Raw genomic sequence first — 25,694 nt, 5'->3', positions numbered from 1 at the left:
CTTAAAATTACTTACCCTGCATTGCCATAAATGATTAGCCAAGTCCTTGGTTTTTGGTTGTTGTTTAATGTTAGGTAATTTAATTTTTAAGTTAGATGATTTTTTTTTTCCATTTATAAGTACTTAACACTTTTATTAAATACTATTTCATTTTAAAAAGATAATGATTTTTAAAAATTGTTTAAAAAAAATTAAAATATTGGAAAAATACTTTAAAAGTAAATTTTTAAGCACATAATTTTAAAATTTTAAAAGTAATTTTTAAGCATCCATACTTTTATATAACAATTACTATATTTTATATGAAAATTGCTTATTTTATTTTTTTTAAATAGCAAACAAAAAGCATATCCAAACGACCACTAAAGCTTACATTTAGTTGTTCATCATTTTTTTTTTAGTTCAAAAAATAGTAATAATTTTTATATGAGATATAAAAACTTTTAAAAGATTATATTGAAAAACTGGTTAATTTCATTCGCATTCCCTAATGTTTCTGCTAAATACATATTAACCCCATAGGTTTGAAATTTTATCATATGTCTCCCCTATTTTGAGCGAGAGGGAGAGTGAAAAATAAAAAATAAAAATGATATATGTATGATGAAAATAAGAGAGGTATGTGATGAAATTTTAAACCTACGAATATTACATGTATTTAATTGAAACCTACATCAAATAAGGTAAATGAAATTAACCATTTTTCAATATAATTTTGTAAAAGTTTTTGTATTTCATATAAAAATTATTACTATTTTTTGAATTAAAAATTTGAAGTATAAAAAAATTGTTACAATTTCAAAATTTAAAATTTCTAAAAATGATTTTATAAATAAAAATAGAAAATGTACTTTGGCAAGTAATAAGTAAAATTTTTTATTTAAAAATAATTATTTATCCTATATGTAAAATAGGGAAATTTTTTTTGAATTATTTTAACAATAAAAGAATGGATCTCAATTATTAATTTTCCTATAATTATAAAATCTAAAAAATATATTCTCAATATATTTCATTAAATATAGTTATTTTATTTTTATTTTTCTATTTTAAGAATTGGAACAATTTTTATTTTGGTTTGAACAATGGCTTCCATCCGTAGATATCATCCCTTATTGATATAAGAGATATGAGAGTATTTGACAGAAAAATAAGGTGAAGAGGACACGTGTCACATGACATTATTTATAGGAAAATCATATGGAAAGCACCGTTAGTCCCTGAAAGTAATTAAATCGGACGGCTGTGGAAAAAGCGACCAAAGCCGTTTTAAAGCTCTCCACACCACCTAGACGCAGAAACGAGAGAGGGAGACAATCAAATCAGCTTTCTGACTCCTCTCTCTCTCTGCCTGGAACTCCCGCAGGTCTCTCTCATCTCTCTCTCTCTCTGTTGATGCCAATTTCAGCATCGGAATCGAATAGATCATTCTTGTGTTTGTCTTTTTTTTTTTTCTTTTTTTTTTTTTTGTGGGGGGGTTGGTGGTTTCTATGTGACTATTCGTAATTTTGTTCGAACAACGGTTTATAATTGATTCGATGCTGAGAATTGGGAATGGGATTTATGTATATATGTATTTATGCATTTGATTTCACATGGACCGTTTGGGTGAGAAGACTCTGTTTATCTGAATTTTCCTTTTTTTCTTCTTTGTTTATTTCGAGGGTTCTGATATTAGTGTGGAATAGTAGATGGTAGAGTTGAATATTGAGTGTTTAGTTTAAAATTCCTGAATCTTCAGTGGATGTGGGTTTTTCTTTACGAATAGAAATTGGGGTTTAGTGTTTTAGTATTAATCTGTTTGGGTGTTTCGAATTAATTGAAATCTGATGTTTTTGAAAAGAATTAGGGTTTTTAAAGTTAGATAAGCTTTGGAAATGTGAGAGCAACTGAGATATTGGGAGCTAAGAATATTATGAAACAGAGACGTTTTCTTATTGGTGGAAATGGTGTATTTTTGCTCAGTGAGCTGTTTAACAAAATTGAGAAATCTAAGAAAATGGTCTCACCCATGTGATCATGATCTTTGGGTTCTTGTTTCTAGGTTTAGCCGTGGTGATCCAACTATTGATTCAATGCACAGATTGAGAATGTGATACAGACACATGTATGTACCTTGTTCAGAAAACCATATAAAATGTACTGTTTAGTTGCCCAAAAAAAAAAACAAAAACTTTTTATGTGACTACAACTAAAAAGGGTGAACATCAAAACAAGTTATTGGTGAATTTTAAATTGGAGTCATTTCATATGACCCTAAAAGCTTGCCTATATGATCATATTTGGTGATTGCTGCAATTTTCTTTATTGCCTTATTTTACTGATATTAATACTACCTTCAAATGCTTTGTTATTATGGAACAACCTGATGCATGCTTATATAAGGGATTGTTGTGGGCTTTTTTCAACTCAAAATGATACTGACTGCCAGTTTTTAATTCCAGGTTTGAGTGTGAAAGATGGGTAGTACTGGTGGTGATGAAGTAATGATTTCTGGGAGTGGTGAGGCTCAATGTTCCGAGGCCACTGTTGAGATAAAAATAAAAACACTGGATTCTCAAACATATACTTTGCGAGTGGATAAATGTGTAAGCACTCTTTGCTCCCCCATTATATTTATATCTCCAGCATAGATTGAACTTCCTATCTTCTTTTGTAGTTGAATTGTATCGAATTCTGGTTTTATTCAATCGAATGTGAAACTTAAAAATTTCTTATCCATTGTGCATTCAGTAAACTCTTAACTGGTTTGGATGAAGGCTTTGCCAATTTGTCATTTTAGTTGTTAAATCTCATGAAATGACATCCTTTATGAATCACAGTATAGGATTAGGTTTCCCCTATTCTTTACCCTAAAGCACAATGTCAGTGCATTTTTACTCTATTTAAATGCATGTTCTTGGCATTAGCATGTCTATCCATGATACAGTTTCACGGTTGCTGCTTAGAATTCAAAGTTTCGCAACCGGATATAAGATTTTGCATGCTTCCCATTCTTTGTTTTGGTGCTCGTGAAGGTTGATTTCTTGTGATTCTTTTGAATGTCATGCAGATGCCAGTTCCTGCTTTAAAAGAACAAATTGCTAGTGTTACCGGTGTGTTATCCGAACAACAGCGCCTCATATGCCGTGGAAGGGTTTTGAAGGATGATCAACTCCTCTCAGCTTACCGTATCCTTTTTATTAATTTCTCTTTGGGTTGAACGTTTCTTTCCGTCCAAAGCTCAGTACTTTCCAAAATTTTGCAAAATATGATGTCTCATGGACTTCTCTTAATAAAACAACATTCAGGAAGAAACCACAAATCATATGAACACTTAAAAGAAGAATTCTGAATGCCAGCTAGGTTCCAAGTACTTTTTTTCTGTTGATATTAACCATTTTTGATGCAATACTCCACCATTTCAGCAACACATCTTTCTTGCTGTTCCATTTTTAGTTTGGATTCTTTAGATTTTTATTGATAGTAATCCCCATTGCATTTTCTTGTACACTCAAAGATATGTTGAACAAAATGATTTAACCTTTAATTATTGGAAGTGCTCAATCTCTGAACTGACTTGGTGAAATAGAGAAGATAGACTGAAGGGTTCAGCGGGGAGCTTATGTAGTTATATGGTTTATTTTGTTTGGAGTTCTGTTATTATGGGCCAACAGCTTGTCACATGCCTTCAAATTGTCTTTCAAAGCAGGGAGTCATCCATGTCATTCAAGGAACAGATAGTTGGGGTAGGTGGAAGCATTTAAGAGACATAAGTTCCAGATTGGGAGTGGCTTGTTCCATCAAAGATATCAGAGCATTGAGAATGATAATTTTGTCAATTTTTCTGAGGTTTTTTCCTCTCTCCTTTTTTTTTTGAAGAGAAAGAGGAGTGTCGTTGGGGTTGGTGTTGCATGTATAGCTTAATCACTTTCATTTGCACGTGCTGAAATGGATAGCAGTTGAGAATTATCTGTACAAAGTTTGGTTTTTATGGTTTTTTTTTTTTTAATTCTTTTCTTGGGCATGGGCCAGGGGTTTGTTTTCAGGCTGGTAGATGGTTAACTATAGGCATCCAAATTTATATTTTTGATAGGAAGGAGTATTCATGTCCAATGATACCACAATCACCCATGGTGTCTTTAGAGGGAGAGAAACCATAGAATTTTGTGTGAGAAGAATTTTTCTGGGTTGAATTTGGAAGGAGTTTTTTCTTAGTGGGGGTGGTACTCTGGCTCTTGTAGGCTTTATTGATAGGTAGGGGTTCTCTTTTGTTCTATTCTTGTAGGCACCAGTGGGGGCAGGAATTTTCTATTTCCCACCATCAGTTTATAAATATATTTATGTTCTGGCCTGTTTAGAGCAGTGGAGATGCATGGGGATGGATTTTTAACAGTTGAGATGCTTTGAAACTGTTTCTAGCTTTAAGATTTGTGAGAGCAAGAGGGTAGTGGTTGATATGGAATATTTGCTTGTGACTTACATTTCAACATCCAGTGTTCACTGCAGTTCTATTAATTATCCACAACTTCCTTAGGTGAATGCTTGCAGATCCTTGATTATTTGAGATTCAAGGAATGATAATGTTGGAAAGCATCTCTTTTTGTTGTTTTATGTTTTAGAGGTGGTACAGTCTTTTCATTAAGAGCACTCTATCAACCTCCCAACATTTTAGTTGTCTCTGTTTCATATTCTTGTGGTTGTCATAAAAAAAGTATTTAAGCCCATCAAAAAAAAAATAAAAAAAGTATTTAAGGCAGCAACCCTCTTTTTTGATCTAGGGATAGTGATAGCTTTTAAATATCACATCTTCTTGCATGGTTCATGTTTCCTTCTCCACTGAACATTTTCCCTTTATCAAGCTTTATACTGCTTTGCGTTGGCATTGAGTTTAAGCATTTAACTCTGACCTAGATATCTCTGGAGGAGGTATTTCTGCTAAATGCTAGTGCTAGGACTGTGATGAGTTGAACTCCCCTTATGGTTTGATGTTGTTCAATTTTTGTGATGAGCAAACATTGGTGTGTTAATATTGGGAAATTGGTAAGTAAGTATTGGGGTTTTTGGTTAGACTATGCATATCTCTTTCCTTCGTTCCATGCCCTGGAATGTTGATTATAGGATGTTGACTTTTTATTGTGGGCTCCCTTCTATCAGGGGAACTTGAACAATTGGTAGAGTTAATACAGTAGATCACTTGCCTTGTCATCAATGGAACTAAATAACTTGAATGTTGCGTTCATTGCTTGTCAGGTTAACTCTCATCTAATGTGTCATTACATATGCATAATGTGTGTGTGTGTGTATGTATGTATACATACATACATTCATAAATACATATATATATATATATATATATATATATATAATAACTTGAATGTTGTGTTCATTGCTTGTCAGGTTAAGTCTCATGCTGTTATGTTCTTTATTTGTACCATTTTTTTTTTCTGGAAATTGGAGTCTCTTACTAAATTCAATTTAGATGTGGAAGATGGTCACACATTGCATCTTGTTGTTAGACAACCATTTCCGCCATCATCAGAGAGCTTGCCTGATAATTCAGGTTGAATTCCCTTTAAGTTGCTTACTATTAATTTTGTTTTCAGTTTTCCCTATTGCTTAATGGTGCCGAGTTATAACATAATTTCCATTTTAGTTAAATCTCATTCTACTCTGGTTATGAAGGCTCTAATATTGAAATTATCCTCATGAAAGGACACTCAATATTATTTTTCTGTCACTTTACCATATCATCCTTGTGCTTCATGCAATTTGTGCCTTAGGATGAATGGGTTTCACCCACTATTCTCCACCAATTTTATAACAATTATTTATCAGAAAAAAGTAGCATATCTTGATAATTGTATATATTTATTTTTATGGTTTGAAATATTCTGAATGAAGTTAAAACAAAAAAGGCTTAAGAAGAGAAGTTATCACAGAAATTTATGAAAGATTGGTTCTGGATATGCTTTGAAGAAATATAACAAATAATCAATTATAAAAATATTTGAAAGAAGCTAAGTTATAAAAATATTGTTCCTGGTCTACTTTACTGAAGTAATTTGGGAAGCAGGGTTTTCAAAGTAGGAAATAATAGTACTAGTAGTAGGAATTGGGCACACTTTTAGGTGGAATACTTGTGATGCGGGTTTCAGCACAAACCCCTGCGAGTCTATTAGAGGACAAAGTCAACTTGATTTTGGGAAGTTCAAATGTTTATTATCTGTATGTATTTAATATTCATGTTAATTATGTTTCTTAGAGGTTGGCTGATGTCTGTATGGAAAGTTGACTACTAAGCATCATTATGTGCAGCCACAGATCCTGCATCAAATACTCTTCGTAATCAAGGTTTTCATGTAGGTTCTAGTGTGGTAGTTTTGTCCGAGCAAGGGGATGGAGTTCCAGATCTCAGTCGGGTAAGCTTATAAATTTTAGATTGAACTAGCTTTTGGTTATAAATGTGCAATTAAATATGAGTATCATGATTTTTCTTGACCTTTATTTTTTTCCCTTTTCATTCAACAGATTGTCTCAGCTGTTCTCAGTTCTTTTGGAGTCAATAATGTTCGAAGTGGCAGTGAAGGGGCTGACCCTAGGGTAAATTACTAATGATCGACTTAACAAAGTACCCTGTAGTATGAAATGACTATTTGGCGTCTTTATTTGAAATCCATTGTAGTCATGCAGGTTTTGTCCCCATGAAACTTAAACGGCTTCACCTATGTTTAGTGTAGGAGAACCTCCAGCTCTCTTTCTCTCTATTTGTCTCCACTGTAATTGATTAGATTTGGCACATGGAACATGCAGAAAAAGAAATCTCTGTGGCTTATTATTATTATTATTATTATTTTAAAAGGAACAAAAATCCCTATCTATTCTGTAGTTTTAAAACTGTTCTCTTAGTAATACCATGGATTAAGCCTTATATATCGCGTGTTCACATTTGGTATTTGTTTGGCAGGATCCTGTCCCAGAGAGGGGCTCAGGAACTCCTGGTTTAAGTGGCTTGAGAGACTCTAGCAGACAGCAACCTAACCAGGCTGCTACAATTGATCAGTCTAATCCTCTCAATGGTGCTTCTTTGCTTCCAAATGATGTTACCTTGGAGCAGCTGCAGCCACCGGTAAGTTTCAGGTCCTCTTGTTTTCCCCCTTTTTAGTTGTTTTATTTTATTGTTTTATAGGAGTCTCTGTTGGTTTTCTTTGTTCAGATATATTATCTTTTACTATGTTGCATTTTTTGCCTTTGTGTTTGAATTACTTTTGGGAAGTCTTTCCTGGTTGAAGAACTATCACATTTTCATGTTTGGAGTTGCAGGTGATTCCTGATTCTTTGACAACTTTGTCTCAGTATTTGCGGAATATGAGACATGAATTTGGTGGCAGTGGTTAGTATTCTTCTCCTTTACATTATTTACTGACTTTGCATTGTCAGTTGCTGGCATATTGTGATGGTTGAATTTGAACTTGGCAGTCAGAGGCCATGGCAATAATTCTGCTGCTGGAATTCATGGTTGTGATGTACAAAACTCTGAGGCTACCTTGCAGTCAGATGTTACACAAGGAGGACTTCCAACACCTGCTTCCTTGGCAGAAGTGATACTTTCTACTAGACAAATACTCATTGAACAAGCTGCAGAGGACCTCTCAGTATGTACTTTCAAAAACCTAATTCATATGGTGTAACTATCTGATTTCATAACCTAAACATATTTTGAGGCCCCACACTGATTCCTAGTGAGGTTATATCTATAGGGGGACAGAATATTCTAAAATGGCCCAAATTATTGTAGAGAAAAAGTTGTCTTATTGACAAGTAAAATAATACAATATGTATTAAAATAATACAAATTATATATATCTGTGTGTGTGTGTGGGGTCTACAAAATACCATAAAAGGCTGAGCTAACCCTTCATAATTTTTTTTTTTTGATAGGTAACCCTTAGTAAAATTATTACTAAGAACCATTTAACATTCCCCCCTCAAGTTTGGTGCGTATATATTCACTAATATATATATGTATGTATATCCTCAGACAAAAAAAAAAAAAAAAAAAAGATTCCTTTCTAAAGCTTTAATAAAAGCACCTCCTTGATCACAATATGTACTCATGGATATTTCAAGAGAAAATCAATGCTCCTGTAAAAAGTTTTAAATCCACATTAGAACATACTATGTGCCCTATAACCTTGTATTTTGCTACATTAGATCTCACTACTACATTATATTTAGTCAACTAGGTTACCACCAAGGTATAGTGTCCACTAGTTGACCTTCTATTGGTTGAGGATCTTGTCCAATCTAGAGCTTAAAAGCTCACAACATTAAGGATAAAGATTTGACCTTCGTTTTTAAAGCATTCATGTGTATATGGCCTCTTTGAGATACCTTAGGATTGTGGACAATGATTCCTAATGAATTTGCATAGGTGCTTTTGTGAATTGACTCATTGTATTAACAAAAAAGGTAATGTCAAGTGGGGTAAATGTTAAACAAATGAGCTTACCCACTACTGATATTTTCCTTTATTTGAAATACAAGACTATCATCTCCATTAAATTTGAAATTTTATTCCATAAAGGTCTTGGCCGACATTGCTCCTATCATGTTGGTGGTTCAATAAACAAAATCCAATAAATACTTTGAGATAAGGCAACCTCACCTCTACTATTTGCAACTTCAATGTTTATGAAGTGATGCAACAACAAGAACCTTCACATAAAAAGTCTTTTTCCAATAACTTTTCACTTCTCTAATGCTTGTTAGATCACCACCAATGACAATAATATCATCCACATTTACAATGAGTACTACCTTGCCAGTTTCCATGTTGAGAACAAACACAGTGTTTAGAATAATAGAATTTTTGTTTTTTTTTTTTTGATAGGTAATAAAAGGGCTTGCATTAGAAAATTCTAAAAGCGGCGAAAATAGTACACACAAAGTATACAAACAATCACCCAAAAAATCTAGGCAATAAGGAGACAAAAAAAAGCCTTCCCCTTAATAAACAACCAATTTATAAAATCAATCATAAACAAAGTGTGATCCTCTATATGCACCCTAGCCCAATTCAAAAAAATATACATGAAAAGAGATTTAATTGCTTGGTTGGACCACTCAATGTCATTGAAAGGTCTATCATTTCTTTCCTTCCAAATAGTCCGCATTAAACATAAGGGGGTAGCCCCTCATGCTTTCATCATTTTTTATATCCATAAAAGACCCATGCCAACCTAACAGATTCCTTCTAATTGGGAAATGCATAACCCACTGTACACCAAAAAGGGAGAAGAAGATTAAGTTCCACAACATTCTAGCCTTATCACAAAGCAGGGGTAGGTGGTTAGTGGTTTCCTCCTCTTCTTTGCCCAAGTAACACCTATTTGAGATATACCATCCCCTCCTCTTCAACTGGTAGAGAGTCAAAATTCTGCTCCAAGATGCTTCTCAAGCAAAAAACTCACCCTCACTGTAGCTTAAGATCTCCAAATAATATTACACAGAAAAGGATCTCTAGAAGCCCTCGTGTAAGAGCAATAAAGGGATCTAACTGAAAATTTGCTATTCTTACTTTCTCTCCAACTCAAGAAATCCTTCACTTCTCTTCTCACAACCAAGGGTTGCACTTTTTGAAACAAACTATCCACTTCTCCCATCTCTCAATCATTAAGATGTCTTGAAAAGCAAGGGCTCTAGCTATCCATATCCCCACCCTCCACCCAAGCTTCTAACACCCGACCATTTTTATTTTCAATCAAAAGAAATAAGTTAGGGAAGACTTCTTTTAAGGTTTGGTCTTCACACCACAAGTCTTTCCAAAACTTGACCCCCCTCCCATTCCCAATTATAAGACAGGATCTACGTATCATACACTCCCATTCATTTTTGATGGCTTTCCACACCCCCACAACATAACCTCATCTCACTCCTCTCGAACACCACCCCCCCTTCCTCTACTCCAAACTTCCCAATGATGATTTATTTCCAAAGGGGCTCCCTCTCTTCTGCAAATCTCCAACTCCACTTCCTAAGCAAGGCTTTGTTTAGGGCCACAAGGCTATGAATTCCAAGGCCTCTTTTCTTATTTGTACAAACTAAATTCCAATTCACCAAATGAGGTGCTTTTGATCAAGGTAAGCCTCCCACCCTTAGAGAGGTATTGTCTCTTCTACATTATTAATATTTTTTTGAATCTCTCTTCCACTGCATTCCACACCCTAGGAGATTAAAAGAGGCACCCAAAGGAAGACCAAAGTATGAAGTGGGTAGCTTCCCTACTCTACACCCCATAACCGAAGCAACATCCTCTAGCATCTTTACCCCCCACAGGAATAATAGAATTGCTCCTTCTAAAACCAAATAGTTGAAGAATAGTACTCAATTTATCAAACCAAGCTCAAGGAGATTGTTTTAATGCATATAACCTTATGAAATTTGCAAACTCTTAACTTTGGACTCCATTTGAGCGACAATATTTGGGTTGAAGCAAGAATGAGAAGAAGGCTTGCCTTGTGGAAAAGACAATATTTGTCAAAGGGCGGGAGGATTACCCTCATTAAAAGCACCCTGGCCAGCATGCCTATCTACCAATTGTCTTTTTTCCGCATGCCTAAGCTAGTTGCAAAAAGGCTCGAAAAACTACAAAGGGATTTTCTTTGGGGAGGGGGAAGCACGGAAAGAAAAATCCATCTAATCAAATGGGAGGTGGTGTGTACCCAAAAGGAGAGTGGGGGCCTAGGTATTCGGAAAATTGATCTCTTGAATAAGGCCCTGTTGGGTAAATGGATTTGGCGGTTCACCTTTGAGGAAGAATTCCTTTGGAGGAAGGTGATTGGGGTGAAGTATGGCCAAGTGGGATTTGGTTGGAGAACAAAGGAGGCCCGCGGAACATTTGGGGTGGGGGTTTGGAGGGATATCTTGAAGGAGTCGTCTTGGTGTTGGGATAATATAGAGTTCAAAGTGGGAAAGGGGACTAAGGTTAGTTTCTGGACTGACCATTGGTGCGGAAATGAGGTGTTGTCCCAAGCTTTTTCCCAGTTGTTTGCTTTGGCGGCCCAAAGGAATGCTCGGTAAATGAGATGTGGGATTCCAGTCTTGGTCAAGGAGGCTGGAACATAAGACTCTCTAGAAACTCTAATGATTGGGAGCTGGACGCCTTAGGAGAGCTGTTGCATATGTCGAGGGATTTGAGGATTTCTCTTAAAGAAGACTCAGTGATATGGAAAGGAGGGGGACACGGCCGCTTTCGGATTAGAGATGCCTACAAGTTGTTGACAGGGCCTAATGTCACTACCTTCCCGAAAAAGAGCATTTGGGTGGACAAGGTCCCAACCAAAGTTGCTTTTTTTGCGTGGGAGGCTTCTTGGGAGAAGGTCCTAACTTTAGACAATCTTCAAAGACGGGGCTGGTATCTTCCAAATCGGTGTTTTTTGTGTGGTTGTGAAGAGGAAAATGTAAATCATATTCTTTTACACTGTACAGTTGTAAGGGTTCTCTGGGAGATTGTCTTGGCCTTGTTTGGGGCTAATTGGGTGTTCCCAGAGAAAGTCAAAGAGATGTTAGTCAGTTGGAGGGACCCTTTTGTGGGGAGAAAGAGGAAGGATTTGGACTTCCATCCCGTTGTGTATTTTTTGGACGGTTTGGAAGGAGAGAAATAGATTAGCTTTCAGGGGGGGCTCTCTAGCTATTCAGAATCTAAAGAATTCTTTTGTTTGTAACTTGTGGAGTTGGGCTAGGGTGTATATGGGAGAGGAGTCCTCTTCGCTTTTAGGTTTTTTGGAATGGCTTGCCGTTCCCTAAAGGGTGGTGAGTGTTGTTTTTTGTTCGGGCTGCTATGTATACTTCCTGTATGCTTTGTGGCTTTTTGCCTCGTTCTATATATATGCGCACTTATCTAAAAAAAAAAACATACTTCCTCACTCAGATCATCATATGAGAATACTAAGGTAGACTCCACTCAAAATTAAGCACCAAGGAAATCAAAATACATATTGATTTCAGACAAATATTGGGAGAGGTTTGAAAATAATCCATACCATAAGTATTGAGTATACCCCTTAACAACTAAGCCTTTAACCATACTATAGTCCTATTTAGATGATACTTGATGGCACAAACTTATCGGCAACTAACATCATCCTTCCCTTGAGGCTTTAGAAAATTATACATAGGAACATTATAGAACCCTGGAATATGGGAGGCGGTCTTGAATACCCTATAAAGTATGGAGACATGTAAACATCCTTAAATCTTTTAGGAAAGGTTCAAGATTTAAGTGATTTTGGAATGATTTGATGGAGCTATAGATAGGTGGAATCCTTATTTAGTCAAACCACCACTTAGCAACACAAGGGTGCTTGTGGCTACTAGAGGTTCCCCTGTTTGGAGTAAAAAAACAAGGCCATGAAAAACATGCTATAGTTTTTGGTTCACCACCTCAGGTGTGAAAATAAACAATCAGTAAGTGGCTAGAAATTTCAGACTTGAATGTGAAACAATTATCTACCTATATTTTTAGCCTGGGCTAAACTTTGGGTGTATTTATGAATAGCTCTAGCCTGGTTTAAAATTGGTAACCTAAACTGAACCTAACTCGGAATAGATCATGGATCCTTATAACTTCCATATTACAGTTTATCTCTCATTTTTAATGACTTTACAGATGGTGACCCAGATTTCCAAACTGATGACCAACCCAAAATTAGAATTTATCTGAAATGTAGTATATACCTGTTCTTCAACTAGCAAAACACTTTTTGGACTTAAATTTCCCCCTGGACAAGAAATACCACCCTTATTTATAAGATTTTCTTTTCAGAGCTGAGGTTTCTGGTTGTCATAACCTAAAAATGATTAGGTTTTTGTTATTAAAGTTCTGTAACACTTATTTGGCATTTCTAACTTAACGTGCCGCAGCAACTCACAAGACAACTAGAGAATCATGCAAATGTGACTGATCCTTTAGCACGGAGGAGCATCCAATCCAATGCCTTGAGATTAGGAGCCATCTTGCGAAATTTAGGTGCTTTGCTGCTTGAGCTTGGTCGAACAACCATGACATTGCGAATGGGTCAAACACCGGTTTGTTAATATCCCTGTTAACTCAGTGTGCGTGTGCCTATATGTCACACTTATGTGTGTCTTTGCGGTTTGGGAAGGTAATATTCATAAAATTATGCAACTGCTAATGTGACTATGACATTTTTTTAATCAGAATGATGCTGTGGTTAATGCTGGACCTGCACTCTTTATATCCACATCTGGTCCCAATCCTATAATGGTTCAGGTAAAATATTCAGTAGAAGTGAGTTTTTTTTTGTTTTTTTCCCTTTTTTGGCTCACCATCTATATCTTTTCTTTTTTTCTATTTTTCCCTCCAATTTGAACTATGAGCAGCCACTTCCTTTTCACCCGGGAACAAGTTTTGGGGCCATACCCATGGGAACTGTTCAACCTGGCTCTGGTTTCTCTAGTGGTACTCTTCGTTCTGGTTTTCTTCCAAGGAATATTGACATTAGAATTCGTACAGGTACCTTGTTTATTTTATAATTGTGTTTGATGCATTGATTTGAAAGACTTTCAACCTTTTTAAGTCAACATGCAACCTCTCTCTCTCTCTATGTATATATGTGTGTGTGTGTGTGTGTTTTCATATTATTTTTGTTAATCTCATTATCAAAACTGAGAACATTTTGATCCCCTTTTAATCATTGCCTTTCTCATTTCTATTTGTTTTACATTCAACATTAACAACATAATATTGTTCAATTTGCATATATTTGTTGAATTGCTTATTAATTTCAATTTTACTATTAGGTTCAATGATGCCCCCGTCTGTTATTAACCAAAGGGAACCTGCTGGTGGTCAGACATCCCAAGGGCAAACAAGCCCAGCACTTTCTGGTGGTGTTAATTCCATTCACCAACCTGCTGCGGGAGCCTCTAGGAGTTCATCTTCAACCAGGGAGGCTGAAGTACGGGTTGTGCCCATTAGGACAGTGGTCGCTGCAATACCTGCTGCTGCCAGGCACTCACCTTCTGATTCATCTCGCAGTTCAATGGGATTATTTTATCCAGTTCTAGCCAGAGTTCAACATGTAATGTCTGGAAATTATAATGGTGCAAGAGGTTCTCAAGCATCTGATGAACATCAACCTAGGGGTCTAGGCGCACAGCAGCAATCAGTTCCTGAATCTGCATCACAACAGAACATTGAATCTCAAGGTAGAGATGGTAAGTGCTATACAACAACTTGAAATATCATAATAAGGCGCAGTTCACTGTTATTGTTCAAGAAGCTGAGGTCGTTTTATACCAATGAAGACCATAGACCAATAACACACTCATATGCACACAGACAGACATAGAGCATCTCATGTGAGTGAGATTGTGAAGCAGAGGATGAACTTAATGACCTATGATATTATTGTAGGGCATCATTTCAGCTACATGTGAAAAACAGTTGGTCCTTGAAATAAAAGTAACGTATAGAATTACTTTGGATGATTAGATTGGCTAACTCTAAGAAATACCATATATATTGGATTGTTTGAACCATTGATATGGAGGGTGCTTCTCCATATTGTCTCAGTAGTTTCTTTTAACTTACTGTTACAAACAAGTTTGTATAATTCTTAACATAAATGTGCAGGCTCTCTTTCTCTCTCGTGCACACAAAAATACAGACATGCATTCCTCATGATAAATTCTTAAAGACATTTTTAGTTGTGCTTTAGATATTGGTGAGAAGTGCAGCACCCCCTGTCTGGTTAGAAAGCAGAGCTTGTAACTCAGCCTTTGGTGTCTAAAGTTGCAAGCCCTAATATTCATGATTGCCATCAGTCTATTGTAGTATTTCCCCCCTTTTGTCCAACTGCTGCATGTCATGAAAATCAATTCTACCATCAATTACTAACTGAAGCCACTGATATTAATGGGTTGAAATATGTGATAGTTGTTGTCTGTCTAATTACAATCGTACTGTTTTCTCTATATCACAAACATGAGGAAGTCAAGCAAATTTATGGACACACTTGGAAGTTGGTTTGTAAACTGTCTTCCTTGTTAGATTGCTATTGTGGTTGTATTTGGGACAAGGCTTTTTTGAGCCATGCATGGATGTCACTTACATGTGCATGTTAAAGTCATGTGTCATGTTCTTTTCATTGAATGCTGTTTTCATGGTAGCCTTGCCCATTTTGCTTACCCTTTTCTTGTTTTTTTCAGTCAGTCTTCATATCTTGCACATAAACTTTGTTTGGAATGAATTTTTTCTGTTTTTCTCCTAGAAACTGCCTTAGTTAATTGTTTGACACCATCTCCTATGTGTAAGCACTTGAAGACAAGGTACTAAAGTCCTATTTGTCTGTTTATTTTTCTTTTTATCATTTTGGATGGAGCAGAAGAATGTAAATTCTTGAGTTCTAGATGCTTTCCCCCAATCTTATTGAACATGTTGAATCCATGGAGGGTACAATGTATCATGTGTCATGCATAAAATTTATCTATATCTTTTCACATTCCCAGAGGGGGCTGCTGCAAATAAAGGAAGAAGATGGAAAGAGCCGGACAGATGAAACAGACAAAAAAATTAGGATTGAACAGATGGAAAAGAGAAGGCAGTGTCTTCCCCACGTTTTTTTTTTTTTTTGTAACACTAATTTTCAAATGAATTTGTCATTTTCCAGGTGGTGAGAATCCTAATTTTCAAACAGCTTCCACACAGTTGCGCAGTGGCCTGGATCAGTTGCTAAGGACTATATTCCCTGTTGAACAAATCCATGTTGGTAGTGATGTCAACTTTCAGGGTACAGGTACAAGTTCCACCGGGATCACAGGAACAACTGAGGCTGCTGCAAATACAGAGGAGATAGAGCCAAGAGTGGGTGATGAAGGAACCTTCTTCTCTAATTTGCTTCATCATATCATGCCGCTCATATCTGAAAATTCAGCCATGGGGTCAAGTGATGCAGCTGCAGATCGAGCAGATGTTGGGAGTATAAATGGACAGGATTCCACAACACATGTAAGCATGCTTCATCACATAATCATTTTGGATTGCTATCTATCAAAATTCAAATTCTTGTTCTATTTACCTGGAAAGATTAATTACATATCGGGAAATCTAGTTCCAAACTGCAAGGATCTTTCTCTTGAAGGACTGAGCATGAAGCCAGCAAATTAGGTACTGCTTGGGGAACATTTTAGAAATTGATTTTTTGCTTGTAAGAGCCAAGTTCAAGGCTCAAAAACAAAATAAATGCTTTGAGAATACATATAAAATGGTGTCTTAGTTGCTGAACCATATAATATTTGATTACTTTTGAGAACCAAGTATAAAGCTGGCCTCTAGTTTTCTAACTAAAGAGAGTTGTACATATGCACAGCCCCAGGAAAATTCAGATGTTGGGACCTCCTCAGGCAGACAACGAGACCCTCCATCACCTCCAAACTCAAAACGTCAAAAGGTAATTTACTTTGTTCTTTTTCTCTGTTTTACCTTTTCTGGAAGCATCACTGCTGTAGCTGTTTTGGTTGCTTCCTTCTGAAATGGTATTGTTCCATCTGCTGCTTTACATATCTGTGGAATTGACAAAATAGCCGACAATATCACTACCCTCAGTTTCATGCTTAACGTCTCTTGGAGAACAATGCTTCAATTTTCTGTCATATTAAGCCACTAATGTAGGCATCTAGCAAAAATTTAATATGAACCAGGGATTCAGAAGCACTTTTGCATGCATGTTTTGAACTTGGTTATACTTTTTTGTTTTTTCTGAGAGGTGAACTTGGTTATACTTATATCCAACGCATATATGTGATGGTGGGCCCGATATGGTCTATGATTGTAGTATAAGTTGGTTTAGATATCCTAGACAACCAAGCAAACTCCAAGCAGAGTGTTATGAAGTCCACATACTCGTTGGTTGGAGGGTTAATCTCTTTGTGGAATAAATCCCCAGTCAGGCTCTGCCACTGTGCATGTGACTAGTGCCATGAGTTGGAATGACACTTGTGGACAATTCAACTTTGGTTATTTAGGGTGCATGATTAGTTAAACAAAAACAATTCAAGGGATGTTGGATATTAAATCACACAGTTATTCATGCCATATCTTGTTTGTTTTCAGCTTGAGAATCTTGCTGAAACCGTTTGAATGATGGGTGATTCCTTGGAAGATGATGCTCATGTCCAGGAATTAGGGTGGTAGGCTGATTCTATGGTTATGATAGAGAGTAATTTCTTGGAAAAATGATTTTTGATGCCCTATTTCAAATATCCTTACCCGAAGTGGAAGCTTGTTATGGTGATACTGTAGTGCTGGGCAATGTGGTTTTTCAATGTAATAATCCCCATAACCGAAAAACCTGAAAATCCAACCCTTGAGGAATTCCTGTGAGAGAACATGATATAGAATGGCATAAAACTTAAACCAAAAGTCTATAATCCTGGAGTAGTGTTATGCCTGATTTTCACTGTTCTGGAAATGAGTTCTAATTTTCCCTTTTTCCCCTCTATTGCAGAAGGAGTGAGTTAGAAGGATCGGCCTCAAAATACCAATGCAAAACACAGAACATGATGAAGGCTCTTGATGCAGTGATGCTGAGATATGTATCATGAGTATGGGATATCAGATTGCAGTTTGCAGCTGACTTATGTCCACATATAATATAGAGAGACCCTATAATCTTTGAAATTTTTTTCTCTCTCCTTTCAATTATTCCTTGTTGAGTTTATTATTTGTTTTTAATATTGTCAGTGTACAACAATGGCGCTAGATGCACTGTGTAAAATTTCTGTGAATTTTCCAATTAAATTATATTTAAGAGCTTTAGTAGATTATGCTTGAGCCCTAATTTTTGTGTTTCTCTGGCTTTCCTGTATTCAATTTCAACTTAATTCAAGTACTTCATTTTGCTGGCATCTGGCATGGAACTGAGTCTGTTTGAAAGTGATTCTAATAAATGTTTCTAACATTTTTAATATTTAAAAATTGTTATCATTCAAGTGTTAAAAAAATTGGAAACGTTGCCTAAAATTACTATCAAACACACTCTTTATCTCTTTATAAATTCTTGTTGTCCATCTTGTATCACGCCCACATAAAAACTTCACCCGATGATTTGGGAGTTACTCAAAAGCTAAAACATTTTTATTTTTGGTATTTTATTAATTTTATTTTCATTACAAATATATATTTTTTAAAATCCTATGGACTTCAAAATATTTTAATGTATATATATAAGTGATTCTCAAGGGTGTTTGATAGTGATTTTTTATAGTATTTCTAGTCTTTTTATAGTCTAAAAATCATTTTAATTGATTCTTTTGGTAGCAATTTTGGGTAAAAACTTTGGAAGTGTTAAGAGTGTATTTGATAGCGATTCTATAAAATATTTATAATCTTTCTAATATTAAAAATGTTAGAAGCGTTTCCTAAAATCATTATCGAACGGGTTTTTTAAAAAATAAAATAAAAATACTTCCTAAAATCATTGTAACACACGTTCAAAAACTCTTTTAAGCATTAAGAAGTATTTTTAGTATAAAAAATGCTTTCAAAAAAAAAAAAAAAAGACATTTAACAAAATTTTAAAAATATTTTCAAAAAATTAAAAAATCACTCGTAAAAAACATTATTCTAAAAATATTTTTACCGAAAATATTTTTGTTAAAAACACTTCAAATAAAAATACCGACATGTCCTAATGAGTTTTTCCTACCCTCTTACCCTCAATATCAATATATTGTAAGAAGTTCATAGAAAAACAAAAAAGTAAAATACAACCATCGTTTATTGAATAATTTAAGATATACATGGTATTATCTTATTTTTCTCATTTAAATCACAACTTAAAAATGACTAAGAAATTTTATTACATGTTTAATTATAATTAAAATACTTTAAAATTTTAAAATTTAATTGAATATTTAAAATTTCTAAGGTTATGTTTGGTTTCTAAGGAAAAAACATATTAAGAAAAATGATTTTTTTATATATATTTGATTTTAATATAAAAAATACTAAAAAAATAATAATTAAAACTAGTTAGAATTTTATGTATTTTAAAATTATTTAATCCTTATATAATAGATGAAATTAAGTAAAATAAAAATTTTAAAATATATAAAAATTATTTATTGACTTTAAATTTATTTTTTTAATTTTCTTAGTTTTTTTTTTCTATCACTTTTCTTCTCTATCTTTTTTCTCTCATATTTTACCTTAAATTTTATTGTAACCTAAAGTAATAATTTTTAATTAATCTTGAGGTTCTTAGAAACTTAACTGAATGAAAGAAGATATAAAATATTTTGGAACAAAAATTTTAGTATTTGAGACTCTAATTCACAGATGAGATTGTTATTGAAAGTCAAAATGGTTATGATGAATAATTGGACGGTTCAGATGCAGCTGCTGCCACAGTAATATCCCATAAAATAAAGGGTAATTTAGTAATTTCGGACATTTAGGGTTTGGTTTATAAGCTTCCCTAGTTTATCATATTCGGTCTCAGCAGGATTAGGGTTTTTGCGGAGCCTCCTCTGGTTACTTCGTCCTCTCGAGTCTCCCACAGCCCCTGAGCCATGGCGGAACAGGTCTCTCTCTGTCTCCCTCTCTCCCTCTCTCTATTCTTTCTGCAAAGCAATGTATGCCTTGATTATGATCTCTGTATGCAGTTTCAGTACCTTTTCTCTTCCTGTTCTGTACGCATCTGTTGTTTGTCTCTTGATACTGGTTTCTGGTTGTTTCCCTCATTTTCGATTCAAAAACAGCGAATCATGCGCTATGTTTCTAGAAGTCTTCTGGTTTCTCTACTTTCCGTCATGAAATGCATTAACTTGTTCTGATTTCTGCTGTTGTTCTATTCAAATTCTACTGATCCTGTACAGATTCAGTGTCTCTTTCTACTTTCTTTCCCTTAAATAATTTCATTTGTCTCTCTAGGAACATACTCTCTAAAAGTGGATATTTCGATCCTTATCTGAGGGGCTGTTGCTTCGGTTATTAATTTTTGGGTTTTTTTGTATGTGTTGCAGACGGAAAAGGCGTTCTTGAAGCAGCCCAAGGTGTTTCTATGGTAAGACTTGTGATTTTTCTTTTCAAAATGATATGCTTGTGCTGTGTTTGGTTGCTGAAAAATACATGAAAAGAAAAAATGAGAACTGTAATTGGATCTGACATTATCTCTATTTGGGATCTTAGACAAGAAATATACCTAATAGAACTTGGAATATTTCCCTTTTTTTTCATGGTTGATAAGTGTGTCATTTGTGTCTTAAAGTATCTTAATGAGCAATTGAACTTTGCAGCTCAAAGAAGGGCGGAAAGGGAAAGAGGCCTGGAAAGGGTGGAAATCGATTCTGGAAGAGCATTGGATTGGGATTTAAGACACCCAGAGATGCAATTGAAGGTTTAGCCAACTATATGCTCGACTAATAATCCAAATTTGTTTGTTTCAATCTTTTGTGTTCCACTTAATGGATTTGGATTCATGCATCTACATTATGGATCAATCATAGAAAAGCAATAGATATTTGATGTTTTGTTCACTATCGTTCTAGTAATTATTCGATTGACTATATTACGGTTGTATGCCAGTAGTATGCTGTTTAGAATATTTTAGAACTGTTGTAAACCGATGTTTGACTTTTTGTTGGGTTAGATTATGAAATGATTTCTATATTATGTACAACACTACAATTTGTTTTTCTATTACAGTGGATTATTGGGTTAAATCTCTGTAGGACTGGAATCTGTGCTTAAGTGCTGTAGGTTGGCTCCTTTACACCCATCATAGATGTGTTGTAATTGTTTCAAAAAAGAAGCTACAAGCAGGGCTGCTTCTCCCAAGCTTTTAATGTATTAGGTCACACTACTTTATTTAATATGTTAAATTATCATATTGTACCTTTCAAAGAAAACATGCTTTTTTTGAATAGGCAAATAAAGTGAGTATATTATATTAAAAGTGCCAAAGAAATATTGCACTGAAGTATACAAAAGACGGATTGTAACTGCCCGTCAAGGGGCACTCTCAAAAAAGACGGAACACAAAAAACTACCCCCCTTCTTAGTGAGAATTCCATCAATCAATAAATTCAATAAAAGGCATTGAACCTTCATCTATGTATGATTTAATAAAGCCCACAATAAAGATTACTAAAAAAGTGCTTTTTTGTACTTGGTTAAAAGGCTCCTCATTTACTTTTTTGTCCATATTCCTTTCTTTAATTCCTATCAAAGATGACATATTAAAGTATCATTTTTCTCCTCTTCCTGGTCTCTACGCAACAAGTTGTAAAGCAAGAGCCATTTGATATGTATTTGGTAATCAGGCATGCCCCTTGATAATAAATAAGGAAGTCTGTTGCAATCAGGGGCTCAAATCCTCTTCCATGTTGGTTCAAATTATTCTAAATTCCTATATATGCAAGTCTTGGATACTCCTAAGACAAGAGCTGGAATTTTCCTCTCTTTTTTTTTAAAAAGAAAAATTCATAAAATTTTATTGTTTGTGATTATGTAGATATTAAGGGTTAGTGGCTTGTGTCTTGGTGTCCCTCTCTAGTATACTTTGGTGTCAGAGAGTTCCTTGAGCCAGCAACTTATGATGTGGTTCTTTATATTTTTTTATTTATAATTTTTGTTTGCAAAGTAGATTTTGAGAAATCACAATGCAAGCGCCCAAATCTGACTCTGTATGCTTGTCATGTTTATAACAATGAACTAATAACTTTTGCTATTGGCAGGAACATACATTGACAAGAAATGTCCGTTCACTGGAGGTGTTTCTATCAGGGGCCGTATTCTTGCTGGTACTTGCCACAGTGCGAAGATGATGAGGACCATCATTGTTCGACGCAACTATCTTCATTATGTCAAGAAATACCAGAGGTAGGAACCGATTTAATTGAATGAATCTTTGTTTTTCGGGCTCCTTTCTCTTGTATGGAATATAATATTAAATTGTATTGTCACTCTAGATATGAGAAGAGGCACTCAAATATACCAGCACATATATCCCCATGCTTCCGTGTCAAAGAGGGTGATCATGTTATTATTGGCCAGTGCAGGTTAGTTTAGAGATTTTTTTGTTTTTCTTTTTTGAGGAATTTACAGGTAAATGGTTTCTTGTTCAAAATATTTACATCTTGTCACCCATTTACAGGCCATTGTCGAAGACAGTAAGATTTAATGTGTTGAAGGTAATTCCTGCTGGATCTTCTGGTGGAGGTGGGAAGAAAGCTTTTGTGGCGATGTGAGTTCAGTGTTTCAGTTTTCCAGTTAGTGTCATAGCTGAGGTACAATGTCGCTAGATCAAGTTTATTTTGTGCCAGAGGAAACTTTCTCCATTTTATTTGTTTTGATTTTTGTTCAACAGATTGGTTTTACGTACTGAGATCTATTTGCCAAGAGTTGCTTAAATTTTATCACCATAAGCTTGAGAGAGTATTAAATTTGTTGTTGGATGATAGAATCTATTGCCATTGCTTGGTTTATCATAGCTTCTGCTTCCTTGGTACAATATTGTTTACCAGGAAAATCTAGGATTGCATAATCTATTCCTTCAGAAACAGCCTCAACCTTTTGAAAACAACCCTGCATGACCTCATGATCAACCACCGTAAGCCTTCTTCCAATTCTTAGGGCTTCTTGAAAGTTTTTATTGCGTTAAATGTGTATTTGTTATGTTGAAGATCCAAAGGTGTTGGGGTTGGGGACTCCCTTAAACTGGGTAAGTATTGCATTGTTCTTTGCTGGTTCCAAATCCTATCTGTACTGAAGTTAGTATTTTATTTGGTTTCAAAGATTGTTCATGGTATAAGCATGTTTGGGAGTATAGCATGATCATATAATTGTCAATTTTGGTAGAAAAGTTCAAAAATTTTATAAATTATGTTGAGTCTTAATGCATTGAAATGTTAATATATTTATGTAGTAAGTATAGCATTTATATTGTGCTTGAATTTTATGATAAAATTAATAGTTTCAGAAATACCAATACCTTTGATACCCTACTTACATTTAACACATTATACTGATATATTAATATCATTCACTTGGTGCAATGAAAGAAGGAAAATGAGAAATAAGGAAAAAATATATATAAAAATTAAGAAAAAGAAACACCCTACAAAGTAAAAACAATGAAAGGAATAAAAAATTATATATATTTTTATTTTATTATTAAAAATTTAAGTATTATGCATCTTTTTTTATCGTACAACAGATAGCTTAAATACCCCTCCAAACATTCTTTTACCAAAACCTAAAAGAAAAATATTAGACATTCCGCCTCAAAACTTCTTGTAAAAACATGATTTATCAACTTAAATTAGAAGGAAAGCTAAAGACAATTATGAAGAACTAATTTCATCATATGTATTGGGAGCAAAATCAAGAAAAAACTAATTTTAATATAAAACAATATCAAAATCCTATGAGTCAAAATTTGAAATGCACTTTCCTCATCTCTTGTATTCTATTTCACCCACCCGTCCTCTTCAACTTAGCCTCAACTTGATCCTATCGCCCTCGGTGTGGGCCAACATGATCGAAGATTTTTTATGGCACATGCCCATTTACGATTGAGATTGAGAGTGGCTTTGCGAAGATGGTGTTGGAGAACCTGGACAATGAGAAAAAATCTTCATCTTCAATGTCTTCGCTGGTTGTCTTGCATAGCTCTCCTATTTTCGTTTTCAGATTTCCTATGATTGAAAATGATGTCTACATCACGTGGAAAGTGGGTTTTGGGTTTTGCTCTATGAAGTGTTTGGTCCTTGAATTTTGGGGTTTTAGTTGAAGCATATTTTTGGAATTTTAGTCTATTATTCAGCTAAATGATCTTTGAGGGACTTTCCCTTCTGCTATTCTTCACAAGACTTATTAAAATAGGTAACCCTTTAGGGTTGTCATCCTCAACCCATACTTTTTATAATGATTATGCTCCTTAATCAAGGATCCATAATCATTATCTAATGAAACATTGATTAAAAATGGGCACCTAAGCATAGGTCAAGCATCAGTATAATAATCAACCTAACACCGTCTTGTATATATCCCTAGAAGCACTCCCAAAAGGCGAAGTAGGAAAAACCTATTTGTTCTACTAATCTATCTCTTCTTATCTATTGCTCACTTTATCGCATCATAGTTTATTTGAGTGTCAGTGGTAGTCATCTTAGCCTCAATATATGATTGTGTTTAACTAATTCACCATTTAGCTCTAATTGAGCTATCTTGTTTATTTGCATGTGCCACTGTTTTGTTGATAAAGTGGGCACAATAGATTGATGCCATTTGTGGAAAATTTATAAAAAGTCCTATAGGATCTATTGCATTTGCTACAATTTACAATTGTGGGGGCAAATGACGACAATGGGAAAAAATTATGAGCAAGGGAAGGAAGCAGACGTTAAAGAGTTTAGAGGAGCTAGCAAAAAGAAATGAACTATTGACCTATGAGAATGTGAGACTTCAGGTTTAGGAAGATGATGCCAACTAGCCCCCCAATAGTAGAGTGGGGATCCATATGGAAGAAGGGAGCAAGACCAAGAGACTCCACATATTTCGAAGGAACAAGATGAATGATATAATGGACAACTTCCTTACTTCCACATATGAAAGAGACCATGGTAAAGGACAGTTAATCTTGTGCTCTAAGTCTCTAACTCATCTTCTTGTCCTTCTTGACAATGTCTCGAGGACTCAAGATTTGAGTCTTTATCTTATTTTGTTTTATTTTTTTGTTTATTCATTTAGATTACATTTGGATTTGATGAAAAATACAAGGATAGAATATAAAAAATAAAAAATAAAAAATTAAGTCAATTAGTTATTGAATTCATTTAACTTATTTTACTTTTTCGGTATAAAAATTAAATAATTTAGAAATATATAAATTTTTAATTCATTTTAATTATATTTATTTATTTTTTCAATTTTTTTCAGGATAAAATCAAATCTAAAAAGATCATTATTTTTTAATATTTTTTTTCTTTTCTTACTACTGACCAAAAACCAAACATGGCATTATGGTTTGCTTGACTTGGTCAAAACAAAACCCCTAGTAGACTTGGCCCCATATAAATGGTTCCCATGCCTTCTTGTTCCTTTCATCGTCGGGCATCGCGGCTTCTTCCGCACTATTTCTTAGAATAACGATGGAAAAGCATAAAACGGTGTGAAAGGGGTAAGAAAAATGGAATCTGGCCCAGTCAATGAATCGTGATTTTCAAGCTCAGATTACTTAATGCTAACTCCATATTTCCCACATTATACTTAACCTGCTGTGTTGTGTGTCTCTGCAGCCCATTTTGGTTGAATTTTTACATTTTAAATTACATGGTGACAAGTACATAATCTTCTCCAAACGTCAACATTATGTTCCATCACTTCCATCTCATTTCCCTGGTGTTAGTTTTTGTGGGGAAGTAGAGCCTTGCCAGGCACGGACTGTCTGATCAGACCACATTCGGCCAGGAAAATGTGGGGAACTGGTCAAATGGACTATGTTTGGACTGGTAATCCAGGCTGGTAAACAAGCTAATCAATATAAAACATTTGTTAATTTAGAGCCCATATTTTTAATACTTGAAAATTTTTGGTGTTAGAAACCCTTTTTACAATAACTTCCAAACGCACTTTTACTTTAGACAGAAAACATTAACATTATGTAACGGTTGGCCATTACAAGTGT

The 25,694-nt window shown here is 34.8% G+C and overlaps 2 protein-coding genes across 5 annotated transcripts; both read left to right on the top strand.

Annotated features, from left to right (window-relative positions):
* Window positions 1-1,104: 1,104 nt before the first annotated feature.
* On the top strand, window positions 1,105-17,843 carry LOC100249152 (ubiquitin-like domain-containing protein CIP73). Of its 4 annotated transcripts, none has more exons than XM_002283047.5 (16): window positions 1,105-1,366; window positions 2,445-2,588; window positions 3,053-3,170; window positions 5,462-5,542; window positions 6,298-6,401; window positions 6,511-6,582; window positions 6,947-7,108; window positions 7,303-7,372; window positions 7,459-7,634; window positions 12,904-13,068; window positions 13,202-13,273; window positions 13,384-13,516; window positions 13,804-14,220; window positions 15,675-16,012; window positions 16,374-16,454; window positions 17,511-17,843. In XM_002283047.5, the coding sequence occupies exons 2-16, from the start codon at window positions 2,460-2,462 to the stop codon at window positions 17,517-17,519; spliced, it is 2,127 nt and encodes a 708-aa protein (XP_002283083.2). In that variant the 5' UTR covers window positions 1,105-1,366; window positions 2,445-2,459; the 3' UTR covers window positions 17,520-17,843. The 4 variants fall into 4 exon arrangements, with proteins under 4 accessions (XP_002283083.2, XP_019074970.1, XP_059592249.1 ...); XM_019219425.2 differs by having other exon boundaries at window positions 1,233-1,366; window positions 6,346-6,401; XM_059736266.1 differs by lacking the exon at window positions 17,511-17,843 and having other exon boundaries at window positions 1,233-1,366; window positions 16,116-16,453.
* A 1,616-nt stretch (window positions 17,844-19,459) lies between these two features.
* On the top strand, window positions 19,460-22,496 carry LOC100244095 (small ribosomal subunit protein uS17). The gene is made up of 6 exons (XM_002285386.5): window positions 19,460-19,587; window positions 20,029-20,069; window positions 20,302-20,402; window positions 21,742-21,886; window positions 21,976-22,065; window positions 22,161-22,496. The coding sequence occupies exons 1-6, from the start codon at window positions 19,576-19,578 to the stop codon at window positions 22,252-22,254; spliced, it is 483 nt and encodes a 160-aa protein (XP_002285422.1). The 5' UTR covers window positions 19,460-19,575; the 3' UTR covers window positions 22,255-22,496.
* Window positions 22,497-25,694: the final 3,198 nt, after the last annotated feature.

Source organism: Vitis vinifera, chromosome 4 (assembly GCF_030704535.1).
Source record: "Vitis vinifera cultivar Pinot Noir 40024 chromosome 4, ASM3070453v1".
NCBI classification, from domain to species: domain Eukaryota; kingdom Viridiplantae; phylum Streptophyta; class Magnoliopsida; order Vitales; family Vitaceae; genus Vitis; species Vitis vinifera.
The sequence above is the reverse complement of the archived record's forward strand: the minus strand, read 5'-3'. Positions and strand labels throughout refer to the sequence as shown.